General features: G+C 61.8%; 1 protein-coding gene and 3 long non-coding RNA genes across 4 annotated transcripts; all 4 read right to left on the reverse strand.

Annotated features, from left to right (window-relative positions):
* Window positions 1–926: 926 nt before the first annotated feature.
* LOC121063239 (mucin-3B-like) lies at window positions 927–19,106 on the reverse strand. Its single transcript, XM_040543607.1, has 9 exons — window positions 18,939–19,106; window positions 18,714–18,841; window positions 18,213–18,486; window positions 18,055–18,123; window positions 17,768–17,930; window positions 17,531–17,686; window positions 8,671–8,774; window positions 1,317–1,360; window positions 927–1,064 (listed from the first exon to the last, which is right to left on the reverse strand). The coding sequence occupies exons 3-9, from the start codon at window positions 18,484–18,486 to the stop codon at window positions 969–971; spliced, it is 906 nt and encodes a 301-aa protein (XP_040399541.1). The 5' UTR covers window positions 18,714–18,841; window positions 18,939–19,106; the 3' UTR covers window positions 927–968.
* Window positions 1,501–2,256, reverse strand: LOC121063244. The gene is made up of 3 exons (XR_005815932.1): window positions 2,226–2,256; window positions 1,630–1,733; window positions 1,501–1,525 (listed from the first exon to the last, which is right to left on the reverse strand). It is a non-coding gene; the product is annotated as an uncharacterized LOC121063244 (long non-coding RNA).
* LOC121063242 lies at window positions 10,477–10,918 on the reverse strand. Its single transcript, XR_005815930.1, has 3 exons — window positions 10,887–10,918; window positions 10,617–10,724; window positions 10,477–10,519 (listed from the first exon to the last, which is right to left on the reverse strand). It is a non-coding gene; the product is annotated as an uncharacterized LOC121063242 (long non-coding RNA).
* LOC121063243 lies at window positions 16,216–17,290 on the reverse strand. Its single transcript, XR_005815931.1, has 3 exons — window positions 16,998–17,290; window positions 16,683–16,726; window positions 16,216–16,284 (listed from the first exon to the last, which is right to left on the reverse strand). It is a non-coding gene; the product is annotated as an uncharacterized LOC121063243 (long non-coding RNA).
* Window positions 19,107–19,117: the final 11 nt, after the last annotated feature.

A 19,117-nucleotide genomic window follows, 5' to 3' on the forward strand; every position in this document is an offset into this window, starting at 1 on the left:
CTGGTGTCCCCCATCTCCTCCCTGGTGTCCCCCCATCTTTGATGTCCCCCCCATCTTTGGTGTCCATCCCCATTCCTGGTGCCCCCCATCTCCATCTGCCATATCCCCCGTCCCCAACGTCCCTCGTCCCTGTCACCATCCCATGAGGCTTTGCTGGTGCCCAGGGAGCTGCCAGGACCTGTAGGGCCGGGGGCATTTGGGGACCTTCTAGGACCTGTAGGGCTGGGGAGATTTGGGGTGAGTCTCACCCAAATTTGGGACTGGGAGCTGGGGATTTGTGGGTTCTGGTGGCCTCCAGCACTGGTGAAGACCCCCCAGAAGGACCCAGATGGATCCCAGCAGCTGCAGCCCCAAGGGGGCCGTGGTTGGCCGGTTCCCACCCCGGCCCCAACATCCCTTGTGACCATGGCTGGGGTGGGGCCGGAGGCAGCAGCAGAATTTTTCTTCGGATGCAAAGAATTTTTATTGGGATTGCCCATCCCTAAGTGGGATGGGCAGATGCTGGCCGGGAGTCCTGTCCCTCACTGCCAGGATCTGCAAACAGGTGTTTCCTCCTCCTCACTGAGCCAAAAACCGCGCCTGTGTCCTGCCAAGCCCATTTCCAGTCACTGCTGGGCTGTCCTGGGCCACTTCCAGCTCCACCAGGTTCCTACAGATTGCTTCCAAACATGGCTGGGTCTTCAAAGAGCATTTCCAGCCATGGCTGGGTCTTCCAGGAGCATTTCCAGCCATGCTTGGGTCTTCCAAGAGTATTCTGAGCCATGGCTGGGTCTTTCAAGAGCATTTTGAGCCATGGTTGGCTCTTCCAAGAGCATTTCCAGCCATGGTTGGGTCTCCCCGGTTGGGTCTCCCCACGTTGACTCCTGGCCGAGTCTTCCCAAATTGTTCCCAACCCCATCTGCTTTTTCTCAGATTACCTCCGTGGGCTCCGCATTGAGCAGGAGCCAACGATGACCTTGGAAGCAGCATCACTGAGAAGGTCCTGGAAGTGCTGGTGGGCACTGAGGTGAGCAGGAGGCAACATTGTCCTTGGAATCAGCATCCTTGAGAAGGTCCTGGAGGTCCTGATGGGCATCGAGGTGAGGAGGAGGCAACATAGTCCTTGGAATCAGCGTCGTCGAGAAGGTCCTGGAGGTCCTGGTGGGCAATGAGATGAGGAGGGGCCAGCGAAGACCTTGGAGGAGAATCATTGAGAAGATTCTTGGCTCCCACATCCCCCTGCCCCACAGCGCTCTGCCCCACATCCCCCTGACCCCACCCCAGCCCCACACCCTGTGTTCCCACCCCACATTCCCCTGCCCCACATCTCACAGTACCTGGGTCACAACTGGGGCCGCAGTGAGGGTCTGGCGATCTGCATCTGTGGGGGGGTGGAGAGAAAGGAGAAGGGGACAGAGGTGAGGTGGGTCCGGGGGGGCTGAGGGGTGGTGGGTGCGTGTGGGGGGGGGACGGGTCTTGGGGGCACCCACCGGGATGTCGGTGTTGACCCGTTCCAGTGAGGCCGTGAAGCTCCGTAGGCTGCCGCCTGTTGGGGACATGGGTGGGGGGCGATGGGGTGAGTGGTGGGGCTGGGGGAGCAGCTGTTGTCCCACCACCCCCCCCAGTGCTGCCCCCAGGAGCCCTCCCGACCTGGGTCGGTGGCATTGCTGTTGTTGAGGACGAAGCCATCGGATGCTGTCCAGGTGCCACCTTCGTTCTTGTACCAGCTCTCCTCAGCGGTGGACGAAGTGTTGCTGGGGGGCAGCGCCAGGGGGCTCAGAGGGGGCAGAAGGACAGAGGAGGGGGCTGTCTCCCCCCCCAAGCCTGCCCAGATGTCCACCAACAACCCCATTCTGAACCCCAACTAAGCCCAGGTGTCTGCCACCAGCCCATGTGTCCGTCACCAACCAACCAACCCACAAGACCCCAGACCATCCAACCCAACCCAACCAAACCCATCCCATCCCATCCCATCTCATCTCATCCCATCCCATCCCATCCCATCCCATCCCATCTCCCATCCCATCCCATCCCATCCCATCCCTTCCAACCGAACCACCGCAACCAACCCAAAAGACCCAAATCCATCCAACCCAACTAAACCCAAGCCTACTAAACACAACCTAACCAACCCAACCCATCCAAACCAAACCACCCCAACTCACCCCAACCCTACTCACCTCAACCCAACCCAACCAACCCAACCAACCCAATCCAATACACCCCAACCATCCCTGCCCCTCTACCTCTTCCTGCCCTTCCTCCGCATCACCAGCACAGCAAGGGTGATGCAGGCGACGAGCAGCACCGTGACCACCACCCCCAGCCCGGTGGCCACCTTGCTGACACGCCCGGAGCACTGGGTTCCCGTGTACCAGTAGAGCGATTCATCCCGGCAGCTGCAGGGACAAGGAAAGGTCAGGCCCGGTGCTCCCAAGGGGCCGGGGGGTGGGCACACAGGGACGCGTGGTGGCACTCACAAGCACTGTGGCCCGGCGCGGGTGACGCGGCACTCGCCATGGCGGCAGTCCATGGTGCCGAGTGTGTTGGCCGTGCAGTTGGTGACGCAGCGGATGGTGCTGCTCGTGTTCAGCGCATAGTAGTAGTCCTGGTAGCCGACGGGCGCCCGCTGCTGGCACAGTGCTGAGGAGGGGGCACGGGAGGGGGTCAAATGGGGTGGTGGGGTGTGTAGGGGCTGGTGGGGCACATAGGGGGCTCAGGGGGAACATGGGGCTCCTTGGGGGCACCCCGGCCATCCAGGCCTCACCGTCAAATGAAGTGGACTCCGTCATGTTCTTGATGATGGGACTGGGTGGCACCTTGAAGCAGACGATGGCTGTGGGGAGAGAGAGGCTGTCAGGGACCCTTCTCCAGGGCCTCCCCGAGGGGTCGGGGGGCGAAGGGGGAGGACACAACACCCACAGGAGTCATTCTCGCAGTTGCTCTGGCTGTCGGCAGTCTCCCGAAGCTTCTGCACCAGCTCCTGCGTCTTGTTCTGGAACTCCTCGGTCAGGTTGGGGCTGGCGGTGGTTCTGAAGATGACCTCGTGGTCCACGTTGAGGCCGGTGCCCACGGGGGAGGACGCGGAGTCTCCCCCGGCCCTGCGCACCCGGGCTCCCCGCCTGCTGGAGGCCGCCGGCACAATGCGGAGGATCTTCACGCCCTCATAGCCAGGCACGGAGCTATAGATCTTGGCCATCTGCCAGGGCAAGGGGTGCCATGAGGATGGGTCCGGTACGGCTCGGCCTCCCCTCACGGGGCTTGACCTCCCCTCTCGCTCCCGGCTTCCCTCTTGCTCCCAGTCTCCTGTTGTGCTTCCTAATTCCCCTTGCGCACCCTGGTCTCCCCTTGAGCTCCCAGCCTCCCCTCGGATTCCCAGCCTCCCCTCACAGGGCCCAGCCTCCCCTCATGCTCCCGGGCCTCACCTCCTGCCGGAATTGCTTCTCAAACCTCTCATAGGCCTCCGAGCGGGGGTCCTGCAGCTCCTCCGTGTAGTTGAAATTGGTGACAGTCACCACCAGCTCCACGTTGGCCACAATTGTCCCCTCAATGGCTGCGGGAGGCCAGAAGGGGGTGAGTATGGGGGGCCGGGGCTGGGCGGAGGTTGCAGGCCAGGCGGAGGCTGTGGGTTGGGGGGAGGCTGCACTTACGGAGCTCGGTGGTGATGGAGTCGCTGAAGAACTCGCACAAGGGGCCGTAGAAGTCGGGGAGGCAGAGGCACTTGATGGAGTCGTAGGTGCCTCCATTCTGGCAGACCACTGCGGGGAGAGCAGATGTCAGGGGGCAGCCAGGGGTGGGGGTCCCATGAGGAGACCCCAGGGAAGACAGGGGTGAGGGTCAGCAATGGAGGCCTGGGAGGTGGAGTGGAGGAGGGAGGAGGCTGAGAGGAGGGAGGACAGGAGGGATGTGGAGGCTGACCTGGAGGAACGGTGGTGGTCGTTCGGGTGGTGGTGGTGGTTGGGGTGGTGGTAGTGGTGGTGGTCGTGGTTGTTGGTGTGGTGGTAGTTGTTGTCGTGGTACTGGTTGTGGTGGTGGTTGTGGTCGTTGCGGAGGTGGTGGTGGTCACTAGGGAAGTGGTAGTGGTTGCTGGGGTGGTGGTGGTGGTCACTGGGGAGGTTGTGGTGGTCACTGGGGAGGTGGTGGTGGTCACTGGGATGGTGGTGGTGGTAACTGAAGCTGTACTGGTGGTTACTGGGGAGGTGCTGGTGGTCACTGGGGAGGTGGTGGTGGTCGCTGGGATGGTGGTGGTGGTCACTGGGGAGGGGGTGGTGGTCACTGGAACTGTACTGCTGGTTATTGGGGAGGTGGTGGTGGTCACTGGGGTGGTGCTGGTGGTCACTGGGGAGGGGGTGGTGGTCACTGGGGAGGGGGTGGTGGTCGCTTGGACAGTGGTGGTGGTCACTGGGGAGGTGGTGGTGGTCACTGGAGCTGTATTGGTGGTCACTGGGGCGGTGTTGGTGGTCACTGGGGCGGTGCTGGTGGTCACTGGGGAGGTGGTGGTGGTCGCTGGGATGGTGGTGGTGGTCACTGGGGAGGGGGTGGTGGTCACTGGAGCTGTACTGGTGGTTATTAGGGAGGTGGTGGTGGTCACTGGGGTGGTGCTGGTGGTCACTGGGGAGGGGGTGGTGGTCACTGGGGAGGGGGGTGGTGGTCGCTTGGACAGTGGTGGTGGTCACTGGGGAGGTGGTGGTGGTCACTGGAGCTGTATTGGTGGTCACTGGGGCGGTGTTGGTGGTCACTGGGGAGGTGCTGGTGGTCACTGGGGAGGTGGTGGTGGTCGCTGGGATGGTGGTGGTGGTCACTGGGGAGGGGGTGGTGGTCACTGGGGCAGTGCTGGTGGTTACTGGGGTGGTGCTGGTGGTTACGGGGGCTGTACTGGTGGTCAGTGGGGTGGTACTGGTGCTCACTGGGGCGGTGCTTGTGGTTACTGGTCCCATACTGGTGGTGACTGGAGCTGTCCTGGTGGTGACTGGGGTGCTGCTGGTTGTCACAGGGGCAGTGCTCATTGTTACTGGGACAGTACTGGTGGTCCCGGTGTTGCTAGGGGTGGTCCTGGTGTTGGGGGTAGTGGTCCCAGTGTTGGTGACAGTGGTCCCGGTGTTGGTTGGAGTGGTCCCGGTGTTGATGGCCGTGGTCCTGGTGTTGGTGGCGGTGGTCCTGGTGTTGGTGGCAGTGGTCCCAGTGTTGGTTGGGGTGTTGCCAGTATTGGTTGTGGTGGTCCCGGTGTTGGTTTGGGTGGTCGCAGTGTTACTGGGGGTGGTACCAGTGTTACTGGGGGTGGTCCCGGTGTTACCTGGGGTGGTCCCAGTGTTGGGGGTAGTGGTCCCGGTGTTTGTTGGAGTGGTCCAGGTGTTGGTAGCAGTGTTTCCGGTGATGATTGTGACGGTCTGGGTGTTGGTTGGGGTGGTCCAGGTGTTGGTGGGGGTGGTCCCGGTGTTGCTGGGGGTGGTCCCAGTGTTTGTTGGGGTGGTCCCAGTGTTGGTTGGGGTGGTCGCAGTGTTACTGGGGGTGGTCATGGTGTTAGTTCGGGTGGTCCCAGTGTTGGGGGTAGTGGTCCCAGTGTTGCTAGGGGTGGTCCAGGTGTTGGTGGGGGTGGTCCCGATGTTGCTGGGGGCGGTCCCGGTGTTGGTGGCAGTGGTCACAATGTTACTGGGGGTGGTCCCAGTGTTTGTTGGGATGGTCCCGGTGTTGGTTGGGGTGGTCCCGGTGTTGGTTGGGGTGTTTCCGGTGTTGGTTGTGGTGGTCACGGTGTTGGTAGGGGTGGTTCCTGTGTTGGTGGCAGTGATCGCAGTGTTACTGGGGGTGGTCCCGGTGTTTGTTGGGATGGTCCCAATGCTAGTGGAAGTGGTCCCGGTGGTGGTTGGGGTGTTTCCGGTGTTTGTTGGGCTGGTCCCGGTGCTGGTTAGGGTGGTCCCGGTGTTGGGGGTAGTGGTCCGTGTGTTGGTAGGGGTGTTTCCAGTGTTGGTTGGGGTGGTCCCGGTGCTACTGGAGGTAGTCTCAGTGTTGGCTGGGGTGTTTCCAGTGTTCGTGGGTGTGGTCCCGGTGTTGCTGGACGTGGTCCCAGTGTTGGTTGGGGTGGTCCCGGTGTTGGTAGGAGTGGTTCCGATGTTGGTTGGCATGGTACCACTGCTACTGGAGGTGGTCTCAGTGTTGGTTGGGGTGTTTCTGGTGTTGGTGGCGGTGGTCCCGGTGTTGGTAGGGGAGTTTCCGGTGTTGGTTGGGGTGGTCCTGGTGTTGGTAGGGGTGTTTCCGGTGTTGCTGGGGGTGGTCCCAGTGTTGGTTGCGGTGTTTCCGGTGTTGCTGGGTGTGGTCCCAGTGTTGGTTAGGGTGTTTCCAGTGTTGGTTGTGGTGGTCCCAGTGTTTGTTGAGGTGGTCCCAGTGTTGGTTGCGGTGTTTCCGGTGTTGGTGATGGTGGTCCCAGTGTTGGTTGTGGTGTTTCCGGTGTTGGTAGGGGTGGTCCCGGTGTTGGGTGGGGTGGTTCCGATGTTGGTTGTCATGGTACCGGTGCTACTGGAGGTGGTCTCAGTGTTGGTTGGGGTGTTTCCGGTGTTGCTGGGGGTGGTCCCAGTGTTGGTTGCGGTGTTTCCGGTGTTGCTGGGGGTGGTCCCAGTGTTGGTTAGGGTGTTTCCAGTGTTGGTTGTGGTGGTCCCGGTGTTTGTTGGAGTGGTCCCAGTGTTGGTAGGGGTGTTTCCGGTGTTGATTGGGGTGTTTCCAGAGTAGGTTATGATTGTCCCAGTGTTGTTTGGGGTGGTCCCGGTGTTTGTTGGGGTGGTCCCAGTGTTGGTTAGGGTGTTTCCAGTGTTGGTGATGGTGTTTCTGGTGTTGGTAGGGGAGTTTCCGCTATTGGTTGGGGTGTCTCCGGTGTTGGGTAGGGTGGTCCTGGTGTTGCATGGGGTGGTCCCGGTGTTTGTTGGGGTGGTCCCAGTGCTACTAGGGGTGGTCCCAGTGTTGGTTGCGGTGTTTCCGGTGTTGGTGATGGTGGTCCCAGTGTTGTTGAGAGTGGTCAAGTTATTTTCTGTGCTGTACGCCGTGTTGTTAATGGTGCTGTGCTTATTCGTTGGGCTTGTCTCTGTGCTACTGCTGCTGGAGGAGCTGGTTTGGACCCCATTACTGCTCCCCATCCCTTCCGTGGTGGTTCCTTTTGATGTAGAGGCTGCGTCACTCATCTTTGTGTGGAGGCTGCCCTGTCCCACACATTTACCCTTTGTACCCCCCGGCCTCGCCCCTGGCCATTCCCCCCCCCCCCCCCCGCCAACCTCTCCCCCACTTTCGCTTTCATCTGACCCTTGTCCTGTTCCCGTTCACACGTCCGTGGGACGGGTGGGGCGGAGGCTGCACAGGAGGACATGGCCTCTGCTGTCCCAGTTTTTGGTCTCTTCTACCCAAGCTCATGGCCTCCCCTGTCCCAATACTGGCCTCCAGTGCCCCAGTCCTGGCTTCAACTGCCCCAATTCCAGCCTCCCGTGCCCCAGTTTTTGCCTCCACTGCCCCAGTTCTGGTCTCCGATGCCACAGTTCTGGCCTCCACCACCCCCAATTCATCATCTACGCTGCCCCGATTTGTGGCCTCCCCTGCCCCAATTTTGGCCTCCACTGGCCCTCATCAGTGCCATCACTGCGGGGTGGGGGGCTGTGGAGTGTCCCCATCCCTGTCCTTGTCCCTGTCCCCCTCCCCAATATCCCTGTCCCCCTCCCCAGTGTCCCCGTTCCCCTCCCCAATGTCCCAGCCCCCGTCCCCACCAGGACGGTGCCACATCAGGCCGTGGACGCCGATTCCCCTCTCAGCATCCCCAACACACCCCAAGGAGATGCCCCAGAGGAGGCCGCCTCCTCCCACCCCATGGCTGCATTTCATTGCCCCCCAGCCAGGCTTTACTCACCTGCTGCATCCCCGTAGAGGAGGAGGAGGAAGAGGAGGAGGAAGGCCTGGGTGCAAGACCCCATCTTGGTGTTCCCCAGCCCCCCAGTGCCTCCAGAAGCATCCCAGTGTGGAGCCATGCCCGGGGCAGGAGTGGCAGTGGGGAACTTTGCCCCTCTGTGGGGAGGAGCCGCGCGTTCCCAGGGCAGGCAGTCGTTGAGGGGCGTGGCCATGCCCGGACCAATCATTGGCACCATGACCGTGGGGACAAATGTGACAGTCCCCTCCCCATTATCGGGGACAACCATGACGGCCCCCTCCCCGGTATCACCACCCTAGGGGTATCGCAGTGTCCTGGGGAGGGGGTGTTTCTTCCTTTTTGGGGTGAATCTGACCCAAATTGGGGACTGGGGGCTGGGGTTGGGGGCTGGTAGGTTGATTCCAGCCATCGTGGGGTCTTCCCAAGTTGTGTCCAACCATCGTTGGGTTCTCCAAGATTGATTCCAACCATCGTTGGGTTCCCAAGAGCAATTCCAACCATCGCAGGGTCTGGCGATCAGCATCTGTGGAGGGGTGGAGAGAAAGGAGAAGGGGACAGAGGTGAGGTGGGTCCGGGGGGGCTGAGGGGTGGTGGGTGGGTGCAGGGGGGGGCACGAATCTGGGGGGGCACCCACCGGGATGTCGGTGTTGACCCGGTCCAGTGAGGCCGTGAAGCTCCGTAGGCTGCCGCCTGTTAGGGACATGGGTGGGGGGCGATGGGGTGAGTGGTGGGGCTGGGGGAGCAGCTGTGGTCCCACCAACCCCCCCAGTGCTGCCCCCCGGAGCCCTCCCGACCTGGGTCGGTGGCATTGCTGTTGTTGAGGACGAAGCCATCGGATGCCGTCCGGGTGCCACCTTCGTTCTCATACCAGCTCTCCTCAGCGGTGGCCGAAGTGTTGCTGGGGGGCAGCGCCAGGGGGCTCGGAGGGGGCAGAAGGACAGAGGAGGGGGCTGTCTCCCCCCCCAAGCCTGCCCAGATGTCCGCCGACAACCCCATTCTGAACCGCAACCAAGCCCAGGTGTCTGCCACCAGCCCACGTGTCCGTCACCAACTGACCAACCCACAAGACCCCAGACCATCCAACCCAACCAAACACATCCCATCCCATCCCATCCCATCCCATCCCATCCCATCCCATCCCATCCCATCCCTTCCAACCGAACCACCGCAACCAACCCAAAAGACCCAAATCCATCCAACCCAACTAAACCCAAGCCTACTAAACACAACCTAACCAACCCAACCCATCCAAACCAAACCACCCCAACCCTACTCACCTCAACCCAACCCAACCAACCCAATCCAATACACCCCAACCATCCCTGCCCCTCTACCTCTTCCTGCCCTTCCTCCGCATCACCAGCACAGCAAGGGCAATGCAGGCAACGAGCAGCACCGTGACCACCACCCCCAGCCCGGTGGCCACCTTGCTGACACGCCCGGAGCACTGGGTTCCCGTGTACCAGTAGAGCGATTCATCCCGGCAGCTGCAGGGACAAGGAAAGGTCAGGCCCGGTGCTCCCAAGGGGCCGGGGGGTGGGCACACAGGGACGCGTGGTGGCACTCACAAGCACTGTGGCCCGGCGCGGGTCACGCGGCACTCGCCATGGCGGCAGTCCATGGTGCCGAGTGTGTTGGCCGTGCAGTTGGTGACGCAGCGGATGGTGCTGCTCATGTTCAGCGCATAGTAGTAGTCCTGGTAGCCGACGGGCGCCCGCTGCTGGCACAGTGCTGAGGAGGGGGCACGGGAGGGGGTCAAATGGGGTGGTGGGGTGTGTAGGGGCTGGTGGGGTGCATATGGGGCTCAGGGGGGGCGCATGGGGCTCCTTGGGGGCACCCCGGCCACCCAGGCCTCACCGTCAAATGAAGTGGACTCCGTCATGTTCTTGATGACGGGACTGGGTGGCACCTTGAAGCAGACGATGGCTGTGGGGAGAGAGAGGCTGTCAGGGACCCTTCTCTGAGGCCTGCCCGAGGGGTCAGGGGCTGAGGGGTGAGGACGGGACACCCACAGGAGTCATTCTCGCAGTCGCTCTGGCTGTCGGCAGTCTCCCGAAGCTTCTGCACCAGCTCCTGCGTCTTGTTCTGGAACTCCTCGGTCAGGTTGGGGCTGGCGGTGGTTCTGAAGATGACCTCGTGGTCCACGTTGAGGCCGGTGCCCACGGGGGAGGACGCGGAGTCTCCCCCGGCCCTGCGCACCCGGGCTCCCCGCCTGCTGGAGGCCGCCGGCACAATGCGGAGGATCTTCACGCCCTCATAGCCAGGCACGGAGCTATAGATCTTGGCCATCTGCCAGGGCAAGGGGTGCCATGAGGATGGGTCCGGTACGGCTCGGCCTCCCCTCACGGGGCTTGACCTCCCCTCTCGCTCCCGGCTTCCCTCTTGCTCCCAGTCTCCTGTTGTGCTTCCTAATTCCCCTTGCGCACCCTGGTCTCCCCTTGAGCTCCCAGCCTCCCCTCGGATTCCCAGCCTCCCCTCACAGGGCCCAGCCTCCCCTCATGCTCCCGGGCCTCACCTCCTGCCGGAATTGCTTCTCAAAGCTCTCAAAGGCCTCCGAGCGGGGGTCCTGCAGCTCCTCCGTGTAGTTGAAATTGGTGACAGTCACCACCAGCTCCACGTTGGCCACAATTGTCCCCTCAATGGCTGCGGGAGGCCAGAAGGGGGTGAGCATGGGGGGCCGGGGCTGGGCGGAGGTTGCAGGCCAGGCGGAGGCTGTGGGTTGGGGGGAGGCTGCACTTACGGAGCTCGGTGGTGATGGAGTCGCTGAAGAACTCGCACAAGGGGCCGTAGAAGTCGGGGAGGCAGAGGCACTTGATGGAGTCGTAGGTGCCTCCATTCTGGCAGACCACTGCGGGGAGAGCAGATGTCAGGGGGCAGCCAGGGGTGGGGGGGTCCCATGAGGAGACCCCAGGGAAGACAGGGGTGAGGGTCAGCCATGGAGGCCTGGGAGGTGGAGTGGAGGAGGGAGGAGGCCGAGAGGAGGGAGGACAGGAGAGATATGGAGGCTGACCTGGAGGAACAGTGGTGGTCGTTTGGGTGGTGGTGGTTGTTGGGGTGGTGGTGGTGGTGGTGGTGGTTGCAGTAGTGGTGGTGGTGGTCGTGGTCGTTGGGGTGGTGGTGGTTGTCGTCGTGGTAGTGGTCATGGTTGTGGTAGTTGTGGTCGTTTGGGAGGTGGTGGTGGTGACTGGGGAAGTGGTGGTGGTCACTCGGGAGGTGGTGGTGGTCACTGGAGCTGTGCTGGTGGTCATTGGGATGGTACTGGTGGTCACTGAAGCTGTGCTGGTGGTCACTGGGGTGGCGCTGGTGGTCACTGGGACAGTACTGGTGATCACTGGGGCAGTACTGGTGGTCACTGGAGCTGTACTGGTGGTCACTGGGGCTGTACTGGTGGTCATTGGGATGGTACTGGTGATCACTGGGGCAGTACTCGTGGTCACTGGACCTGTACTGGTGGTCACTGGGGCCGTGCTGGTGGTCACTGGGACAGTACTGGTGATCACTGGGGCAGTACTGGTGGTCACTGGAGCTGTACTGGTGGTCACTGGGGCTGTACTGGTGGTCATTGGGATGGTACTGGTGATCACTGGGGCAGTGCTGGTGGTCACTGGGGTGGTGCTGGTGGTCACTGGGGTGGTACTGGTGGTCACTGGGGCTGTGCTGGTGGTCACTGGAGCTGTGCTGGTGGTCACTGGGGTGGTACTGGTGGTCACTGGAGCTGTGCTGGTGGTCACTGGGGTGGCGCTGGTGGTCACTGGGACAGTACTGGTGATCACTGGGGCAGTACTGGTGGTCACTGGAGCTGTACTGGTGGTCACTGGGGCTGTACTGGTGGTCATTGGGATGGTACTGGTAATCACTGGGGCAGTGCTGGTGGTCACTGGGGTGGTGCTGGTGGTCACTGGGGTGGTACTGGTGGTCACTGGGGCTGTGCTGGTGGTCACTGGAGCTGTGCTGGTGGTCACTGGGACAGTACTGGTGATCACTGGGGCGGTACTGGTGATCACTGGGGCTGTACTGGCGGTCACTGGGGCCATGCTGGTGGTCACTGGGGCTGTACTGGTGGTCACTGGGGCGGTACTGGTGGTCACTGGGACAGTACTGGTGGTCAGTGGGGCTGTACTGGTTGTCACTGGGGCTGTGCTGGTGGCAACTGGAGCTGTACTAGTGGTCACTGGGGTTGTACTGGTGGTCACTGGAGCTGTGCTGGTGGTCACTGGGGCGGTACTGGTGGTAACTGGAGCCGTACTGGAGGTCACTGGGGCCGTGCTGGTGGTCACTGGGGCTGTACTGGTGGTCACTGGAGCGGTACCGGTGGTCACTGGAGCTGTGCTGGTGGTCAGTGGGGCTGTACTGGTGGTCAGTGGGGCTGTACTGGTGGTCATTGGGATGGTACTGGTGGTCACTGGAGCTGTGCTGCTGGTCACTGGGGTGGTACTGGTGGTCACTGGGGCTGTGCTGGTGGTCATTGGGATGGTACTGGTGGTCACTGGGGCAGTGCCGGTGGTCACTGGGGCGGTGCTGGTGGTCACTGGGGTGGTACTGGTGGTCACTGGGGCTGTGCTGGTGGTCATTGGGATGGTACTGGTGGTCACTGGGGCAGTGCCGGTGGTCACTGGGGCGGTGCTGGTGGTCACTGGGGCGGTACTGGTGGTCACTGGGGCGGTACTGGTGGTCACTGGGGTGGTGCTGGTGGTCACTGGGGCTGTGCTGGTGGTCACTGGAGCTGTGCTGGTGGTCACTGGGGTGGTACTGGTGGTCACTGGAGCTGTACTGGTGATCACTGGGGCGGCGCTGGTGGTCACTGGAGCTGTGCTGGTGGTCACTGGGGTGGTACTGGCGGTCACTGTGACAGTACTGGTGGTCAGTGGGGCTGTACTTGTGGACACTGGAGCTGTAGTGGTGGTCACTGGAACTGTGCTGGTGGTCACTGGAGCTGTACTGGTGGTCACTGGGGCTGTACTGGTGGTGACTGTTCCCATACTGGTGGAGACTGGAGCTGTATTGGTGGAGATGGTTTCAGTGGAGGCTGAGGCAGGGGAAGCTGTTCCTGCACTGGAAGGAGTCACTCCTGTGGAACCAGGGGAGGTTCCTTCAGTTGTTGAGGCCGTGGAGGTTGTTGAAGAGGTCGTGGAGGCTGCTGTGGAGGTCTCCGGAGTGGAGGTGAGGCCAGTGGAGGTTTCTGGAGAGGAAGAGGAGGCCAAGGAGGTCTCTTGGGAGGTGCTGGAGGCCAGAGTTGAGGTCCCCAGTGTGGAGGTGAGGCCGGTGGGGGTTTCCAGAGTTGTGCTGGAGGCTGTGGAGGTATCTGGGGGGGTTGTGGAGGCTACTGTGGAGGTCTCCGGAGTGGAGGTGGGGGTTTCTGGAGAGGAGGAGGAGGCAGAAGGGGTCTCTTGGGAGGTGGTGGAGGCCAGAGTCGAGGTCCCTGGTGTGGAGGTGGGGCCTGTGGGAGTTTCTGGAGTTGTGCCGGAGGCCGTGGGGGTCTCTGTGGAGGTGGTGGAGGCTGCTGTGGAGGTCCCTGGAGTGGAGATGAGGCCTGTGGGGGTTTCTAGAGTTGTGCTGGAGGACATGGAGGTGGTCTCTTGGGAGGTGCTGGAGGCTGCTGTGGAAGTCCCTGGAATGGAGGTGAGGTCTGTGGAGATTTCCAGAGAGGAAGAGAAGGCCAAGGAGGTCTCTGAGGACTTCGTGGAGCCCACTGCAGAGGTCCCTGGAGTGGAGGTGGGGCCTGTGGGGTTTTCTGGGAGTGTACTGGAGGTCGTGGAGAGAGGTGTTGCTGCGGAGGTTTCATCAGAGACATTTCCTTGATCACCAAGACCGATCGGGGTTTTAGTTGCCAGTGAGGTCAGAAGCGAGGCGGCTGCTGTCAGCACCTCGTGGCAGCCGCCCCGTCCCGCACCTTTCCCATTTGTACCCCCCAGCCTCGCACCTGGCCTTCCCCACCCCCTCCCGCCGCCACCACTACCCTCCCCCCCCACTTTCGCTTTCATCTGACCCTTGTCCTGTTCCCGTTCACACGTCCGTGGGACAGGTGGGGCGGAGGCCGCACAGGAGGACGTGGCCTCTGCTGTCCCAATTTGTGGTCTCTTCTGCCCAAGCTCATGGCCTCCCCTGTCTCAATTCTGGCCTCCAGTGCCCCAATCCTGGCCTCTGATGCCCCAGTTCTGGCCTCCACCACTCCAGTTCATCGTCTACACTGCCCCAATTTGTGGCCTCCCCTGCCCCAATTTTGGCCTCCACTGACCCTCATCAGTGCCATCAATGCACGGCAGGGGGCTGTGGAGTGTCTCCATCCCTGTCCTTGTCCTCGTTCCCCTCCCCAGTGTCCCCGTCCCCCTCCCAAACATCCCTGTCCCCGTCCCCACCAGGACAGTGCCACCTCAGGCCGTGGAGGCCGATTCTTCCCTCAGCCTCCCCAACACACTCCAAGGAGATGGCCCAGGGGAGGCCACCCCCTCCCGCCCCGACGTGTGCTCCACTCACCAGCTGCATCCCCATAAAGGAGGAGGAGGAAGAGGAGGAGGAAGGCCCGGGTGCAAGACCCCATCTTCGTGCCCCCAAGCCCCACGGCACTGCCAGCAGCATCCCGGTGCGGAGCCATGCCTGGAGCAGGAGTGGCAGTGGGGAACTTTGCCCCTCTGCGGGGAGGAGCCGCGCGTTCCCAGGGCAGGCGGTGGTTGCGGGGCGCAGCCATGCCTGGACGAGTCGTGGGCACCGTGACCATGGGGACAAACGTGACGGTCCCCTCCCCGATATTGGGGACAACCACAACGGCCCCCTCCCCAGTATCACCACCCTGGGGTGGTCTGTTCTCCCATGTGCCTGGTGACAGGACGAGGGGGAAGGGGCTAAAGTTGCACCAGGGGAGGTTTAGGTTGGATATTAGGAAGAACTTCTTTACGGAAAGGGTTGTTAGGCATTGGAATGGGCTGCCCAGGGAAGTGGTTGAGTCACCATCCCTGGAGGTCTTTAAAAGACGCTTAGATGTAGAGCTTGGTGATATGGTTTAGTGGAGGACTTGTTAGTGTTAGGTCAGAGGTTGGACTCGGTGATCTCGGAGGTCTCTTCCAACCTAGATGGTTCTGAGATTCTGTGATATGGGGGCATTTGGAGCCATTTGGGGATATTTTGATGTTGGTTTTTTTTTCAGGTCAGTTCCAGGTCCAATCTTCAGGCTGCTTTGGGGCCGTTCCGGGGCACTTTGGGGCTTTTCTATACCGGGGCTGTCTTGGGGTCCACTTTGGGGCCATTTCAAGTCTGTTTTGGGACTTTTGGGGACAGTTTGGGAACATTTGGGGACATTTAGGTGTGTTTTGTGTTCACTTTGGGGCAATTGGTGTCCATTTTTGCGGCATTTGGGGCAATTTGGGAGCACATCCACATCCTTTTTGTCTCCCAGCCCCATCAGTGATGTCCCCCCATCCCTGGTGTCCCCCATCTCCATCCCTGGTGTCCCCCCATCTTTGATGTCCCCCCCATCTTTGGTGTCCATCCCCATTCCTGGTGCCCCCCATCTCCATCCGCCATATCCCCCGTCCCCAACGTCCCTCGTCCCTGTCACCATCCCATGAGGCTTTGCTGGTGCCCAGGGAGCTGCCACGAACTGTAGGGCCGGGGGCATTTGGGGACCTTCTAGGACCTGTAGGGCTGGGGAGATTTGGGGTGAGTCTCACCCAAATTTGGGACTGGGAGCTGGGGATTTGTGGGTTCTGGTGGCCCCCAGCACTGGTGAAGACCCCCCAGAAGGACCCAGATGGACCCCAGCAGCTGCAGCCCTAAGGGGGCCGTGGTTGGCCAGTTCCCACCCCGGCCCCAACATCCCCTGTTTCCATGGCTGGGGTGGGGCCGGAGGCAGCAGCAGAATTTTTCTTTGGGTGCACAGAATTTTTATTGGGATTGCCCATCCCTAAGTGGGATGGGCAGACGCTGGCCAGGAGTCCTGTCCCTCAATGCCAGGATCTGCAAACACAGGTGTTTCCTCCACCTCGCTGAGCAAAAAAACACGCCGGTGTCCTGCCAAGCCCATTTCCAATCACTGCTGGGCTGTCCTGGGCCACTTCCAGCTCCACCAGGTTCCTACAAATTGCTTCCAAACATGGTTGGGCCTTCAAAGAGCATTTCCAGCCATGGTTGTGTCTTCCAAGAGCATTTCCAGCCATGCTTGGGTCTTCCAAGAGTATTCTGAGCCATGGCTGGGTCTTTCAAGAGCATTTTGAGCCATGGTTGGGTCTTTCAGGAGCATTTCCAGCCATGGTTGGGTCTCCCGGTTGGGTCTCCCCAGATTGACTCCTGGCCAAGTCTTCCCAAATTGTTCCCAGCCCCATCTGCTTCTTCCCAGATTACTTCTGTGGGCACCACGGTGAGCAGGAGCCAACGATGACCTTGGAAGCAGCATCGTTGTGAAGGTCCTGGAAGTGCTGGTGGGCACCAAGGTGAGCAGGAGGCAACATTGTCCTTGGAATCAGCATCCTTGAGAAGGTCCTGGAGGTCCTGATGGGCACCGAGGTGAGGAGGAGGCAACACAGTCCTTGGAATCAGCATCCTTGAGAAGGTCCTGGAAGTGCTGGTGGGCACCAAGGCGAGCAGGAGGCAACATTGTCCTTGGAATCAGCATCCTTGAGAAGGTCCTGGTAGTGCTGGTGGGCAATGAGGTGAGGAGGGGCCAGCAAAGACCTTGGAGGAGAATCATTGAGAAGATTCTTGGCTCCCACATCCCCCTGCCCCACAGCGCTCTGCCCCACATCCCCCTGACCCCACCCCACCCCCACACCCTGTGTTTCCACCCCACATTCCCCTGCCCCACATCTCACAGTACCTGGGTCACAACTGGGGCCGCAGTGAGGGTCTGGCGATCTGCATCTGTGGGGGGGTGGAGAGAAAGGAGAAGGGGACAGAGGTGAGGTGGGTCCGGGGGGGCTGAGGGGTGGTGGGTTGGTGCAGGGGGGGGCACGAATCTGGGGGGGCACCCACCGGGATGTCGGTGTTGACCCGTTCCAGTGAGGCCGTGAAGCTCCGTAGGCTGCCGCCTGTTGGGGACATGGGTGGGGGGCGATGGGGTGAGTGGTGGGGCTGGGGGAGCAGCTGTTGTCCCACCACCCCCCCCAGTGCTGCCCCCCGGAGCTCTCCCGACCTGGTTCGGTGGCGTTGCCGTTGTCGAGGACGAAGCCATCGGATGCTGTCCAGGTGCCACCTTCGTTCTCGTACCAGCTCTCCTCAGCGGTGGCTGAAGTGTTGCTGGGGGGCAGCGCCAGGGGGCTCAGAGGGGGCAGAAGGACAGAGGAGGGGGCTGTCTCCCCCCCAAGCCTGCCCAGATGTCCGCCAACAACCCCATTCTGAACCCCAACTAAGCCCAGGTGTCTGCAACCAGCCCACGTGTCCGTCACCAACCAACCAACCCACAAGACCCCAGACCATCCAACCCAACCAAACACATCCCATCCCATCCCATCCCATCCCATCCCTTCCAACCGAACCACCGCAACCAACCCAAAAGACCCAAAACCATCCAACCCAACTAAACCCAAGCCTACTAAACACAACCTAACCAACCCAACCCATCCAAACCAAACCACCCCAACTCACCCCAACCCTACTCACCTCAACCCAACCCAACCAACCCAACCAACCCAATCCAATACACCCCAACCATCCCTGCCCCTCTACCTCTTCCTGCCCTTCTTCCGTATCACCAGCAGCACAGCAAGGGCGATGCAGGCAACGAGCAGCACCGTGACCACCACCCCCAGCCCGGTGGCCACCTTGCTGACACGCCCGGAGCACTGGGTGCCCGTGTACCAGTAGAGCGATTCATCCCGGCAGCTGCAGGGACAAGGAAAGGTCAGGCCCGATGCTCCCAAGGGGCTGGGGAGTGGGCACAAAGGGACACGTGGTGGCACTCACAAGCACTGTGGCCCGGCGCGGGTGACGCGGCACTCGCCATGGTGGCAGTCCATGGTGCCGGGTGTGTTGGCCGTGCAGTTGGTGACGCAGCGGATGGTGCTGCTCGTGTTCTGCGCATAGTAGTAGTCCTGGTAGCCAACGGGTGCCCGCTGCTGGCACAGTGCTGAGGAAGGGGCACGGGAGGGGGTCAAATGAGGTGGTGGGGTGTGTAGGGGCTGGTGGGGTGCATAGGGGGCTCAGGGGGCGCATAGGGGTCCGTGGGGGCACCCTGGCCACCCAGGCCTCACCGTCAAATGAAGTGGACTCCGTCATGTTCTTGATGATGGGACTGGGTGGCACCTTGAAGCAGACGATGGCTGTGGGGAGAGAGAGGCTGTCAGGGACCCTTCTCCAGGGCCTCCCCGAGGGGTTGGGGGGTGAGGGGTGAGTACGGGACACCCACAGGAGTCATTCTCGCAGTTGCTCTGGCTGTCGGCAGTCTCCCGAAGCTTCTGCACCAGCTCCTGCGTCTTGTTCTGGAACTCCTCGGTCAGGTTGGGGCTGGCAGTGGTTCTGAAGATGACCTCGTGGTCCACGTTGAGGCCGGTGCCCACGGGGGAGGACGCGGAGTCTCCCCCGGCCCTGCGCACCCGGGCTCCCCGCCTGCTGGAGGCCGCCGGCACAATGCGGAGGATCTTCACGCCCTCATAGCCGGGCACGGAGCTGTAGATCTTGGCCATCTGCCAGGGCGACGGGTGCCATGAGGATGGGTCCGGTGTGGCCCAGCCTCCCCTCATGGGGCCTGGCCTCCCCTCTCGCTCCCGGCCTCCCCTCTCGCTCCCAGTCTCCTGTTGTGTTCCCAAATTCCCCTTGCGCACCCTGGTCTCCCCTTGAGCTCCCAGCCTCCCCTCATGTTCCCAGCCTCCCCTCATAGGGCCCGGCCTCCCCTCATGCTCCCAGGCCTCACCTCCTGCCGGAATTGCTTCTCAAAGCTCTCATAGGCCTCCGAGCGGGGGTCCTGCAGCTCCTCCGTGTAGTTGAAGTTGGTGACAGTCACCACCAGCTCCACGTTAGCCACGATCGTCCCCTCAATGGCTGCAGGAGGCAGGAGGGGGGTGAGCGCGGGGGGCCACGGCTGGGCGGAGGTTGCAGGCCAGGCAGAGGCCGTGGGTTGGGTGGAGGCCGCACTTACGGATCTCGGTGGTGATGGAGTCGCTGAAGAACTCGCACAAGGGGCCGTAGAAGTCGGGGAGGCAGAGGCACTTGATGGAGTCGTAGGTGCCTCCGTTCTGGCAGACCACTGCGGGGAAAGCGGAGGTCAGGGGGCAGCCAGGGTCGGGGGACCCATGAGGCGACCCCAGGAAAGACAAG

The sequence above is a fragment of the Cygnus olor genome, unplaced genomic scaffold, assembly GCF_009769625.2.
Source record: "Cygnus olor isolate bCygOlo1 unplaced genomic scaffold, bCygOlo1.pri.v2 scaffold_129_ctg1, whole genome shotgun sequence".
Taxonomy (NCBI): Eukaryota; Metazoa; Chordata; class Aves; order Anseriformes; family Anatidae; genus Cygnus; species Cygnus olor.

Coding starts and splice junctions, on each gene's coding strand:
- LOC121063239 (XM_040543607.1), bottom strand. CDS start 18,486: ATGGCCAAGATCTACAGCTCCGTGCCCGGCTATGAGGGCGTGAAGATC. Junction 1,361..8,670: donor CAGCAATGCCACCGACCCAG/GTCGGGAGGGCT, acceptor ACCCCCCCACAG/ATGCAGATCGCCAGACCCTC. Junction 1,065..1,316: donor CGGCCCCAGTTGTGACCCAG/GTACTGTGAGAT, acceptor GATGCCCATCAG/GACCTCCAGGACCTTCTCAA.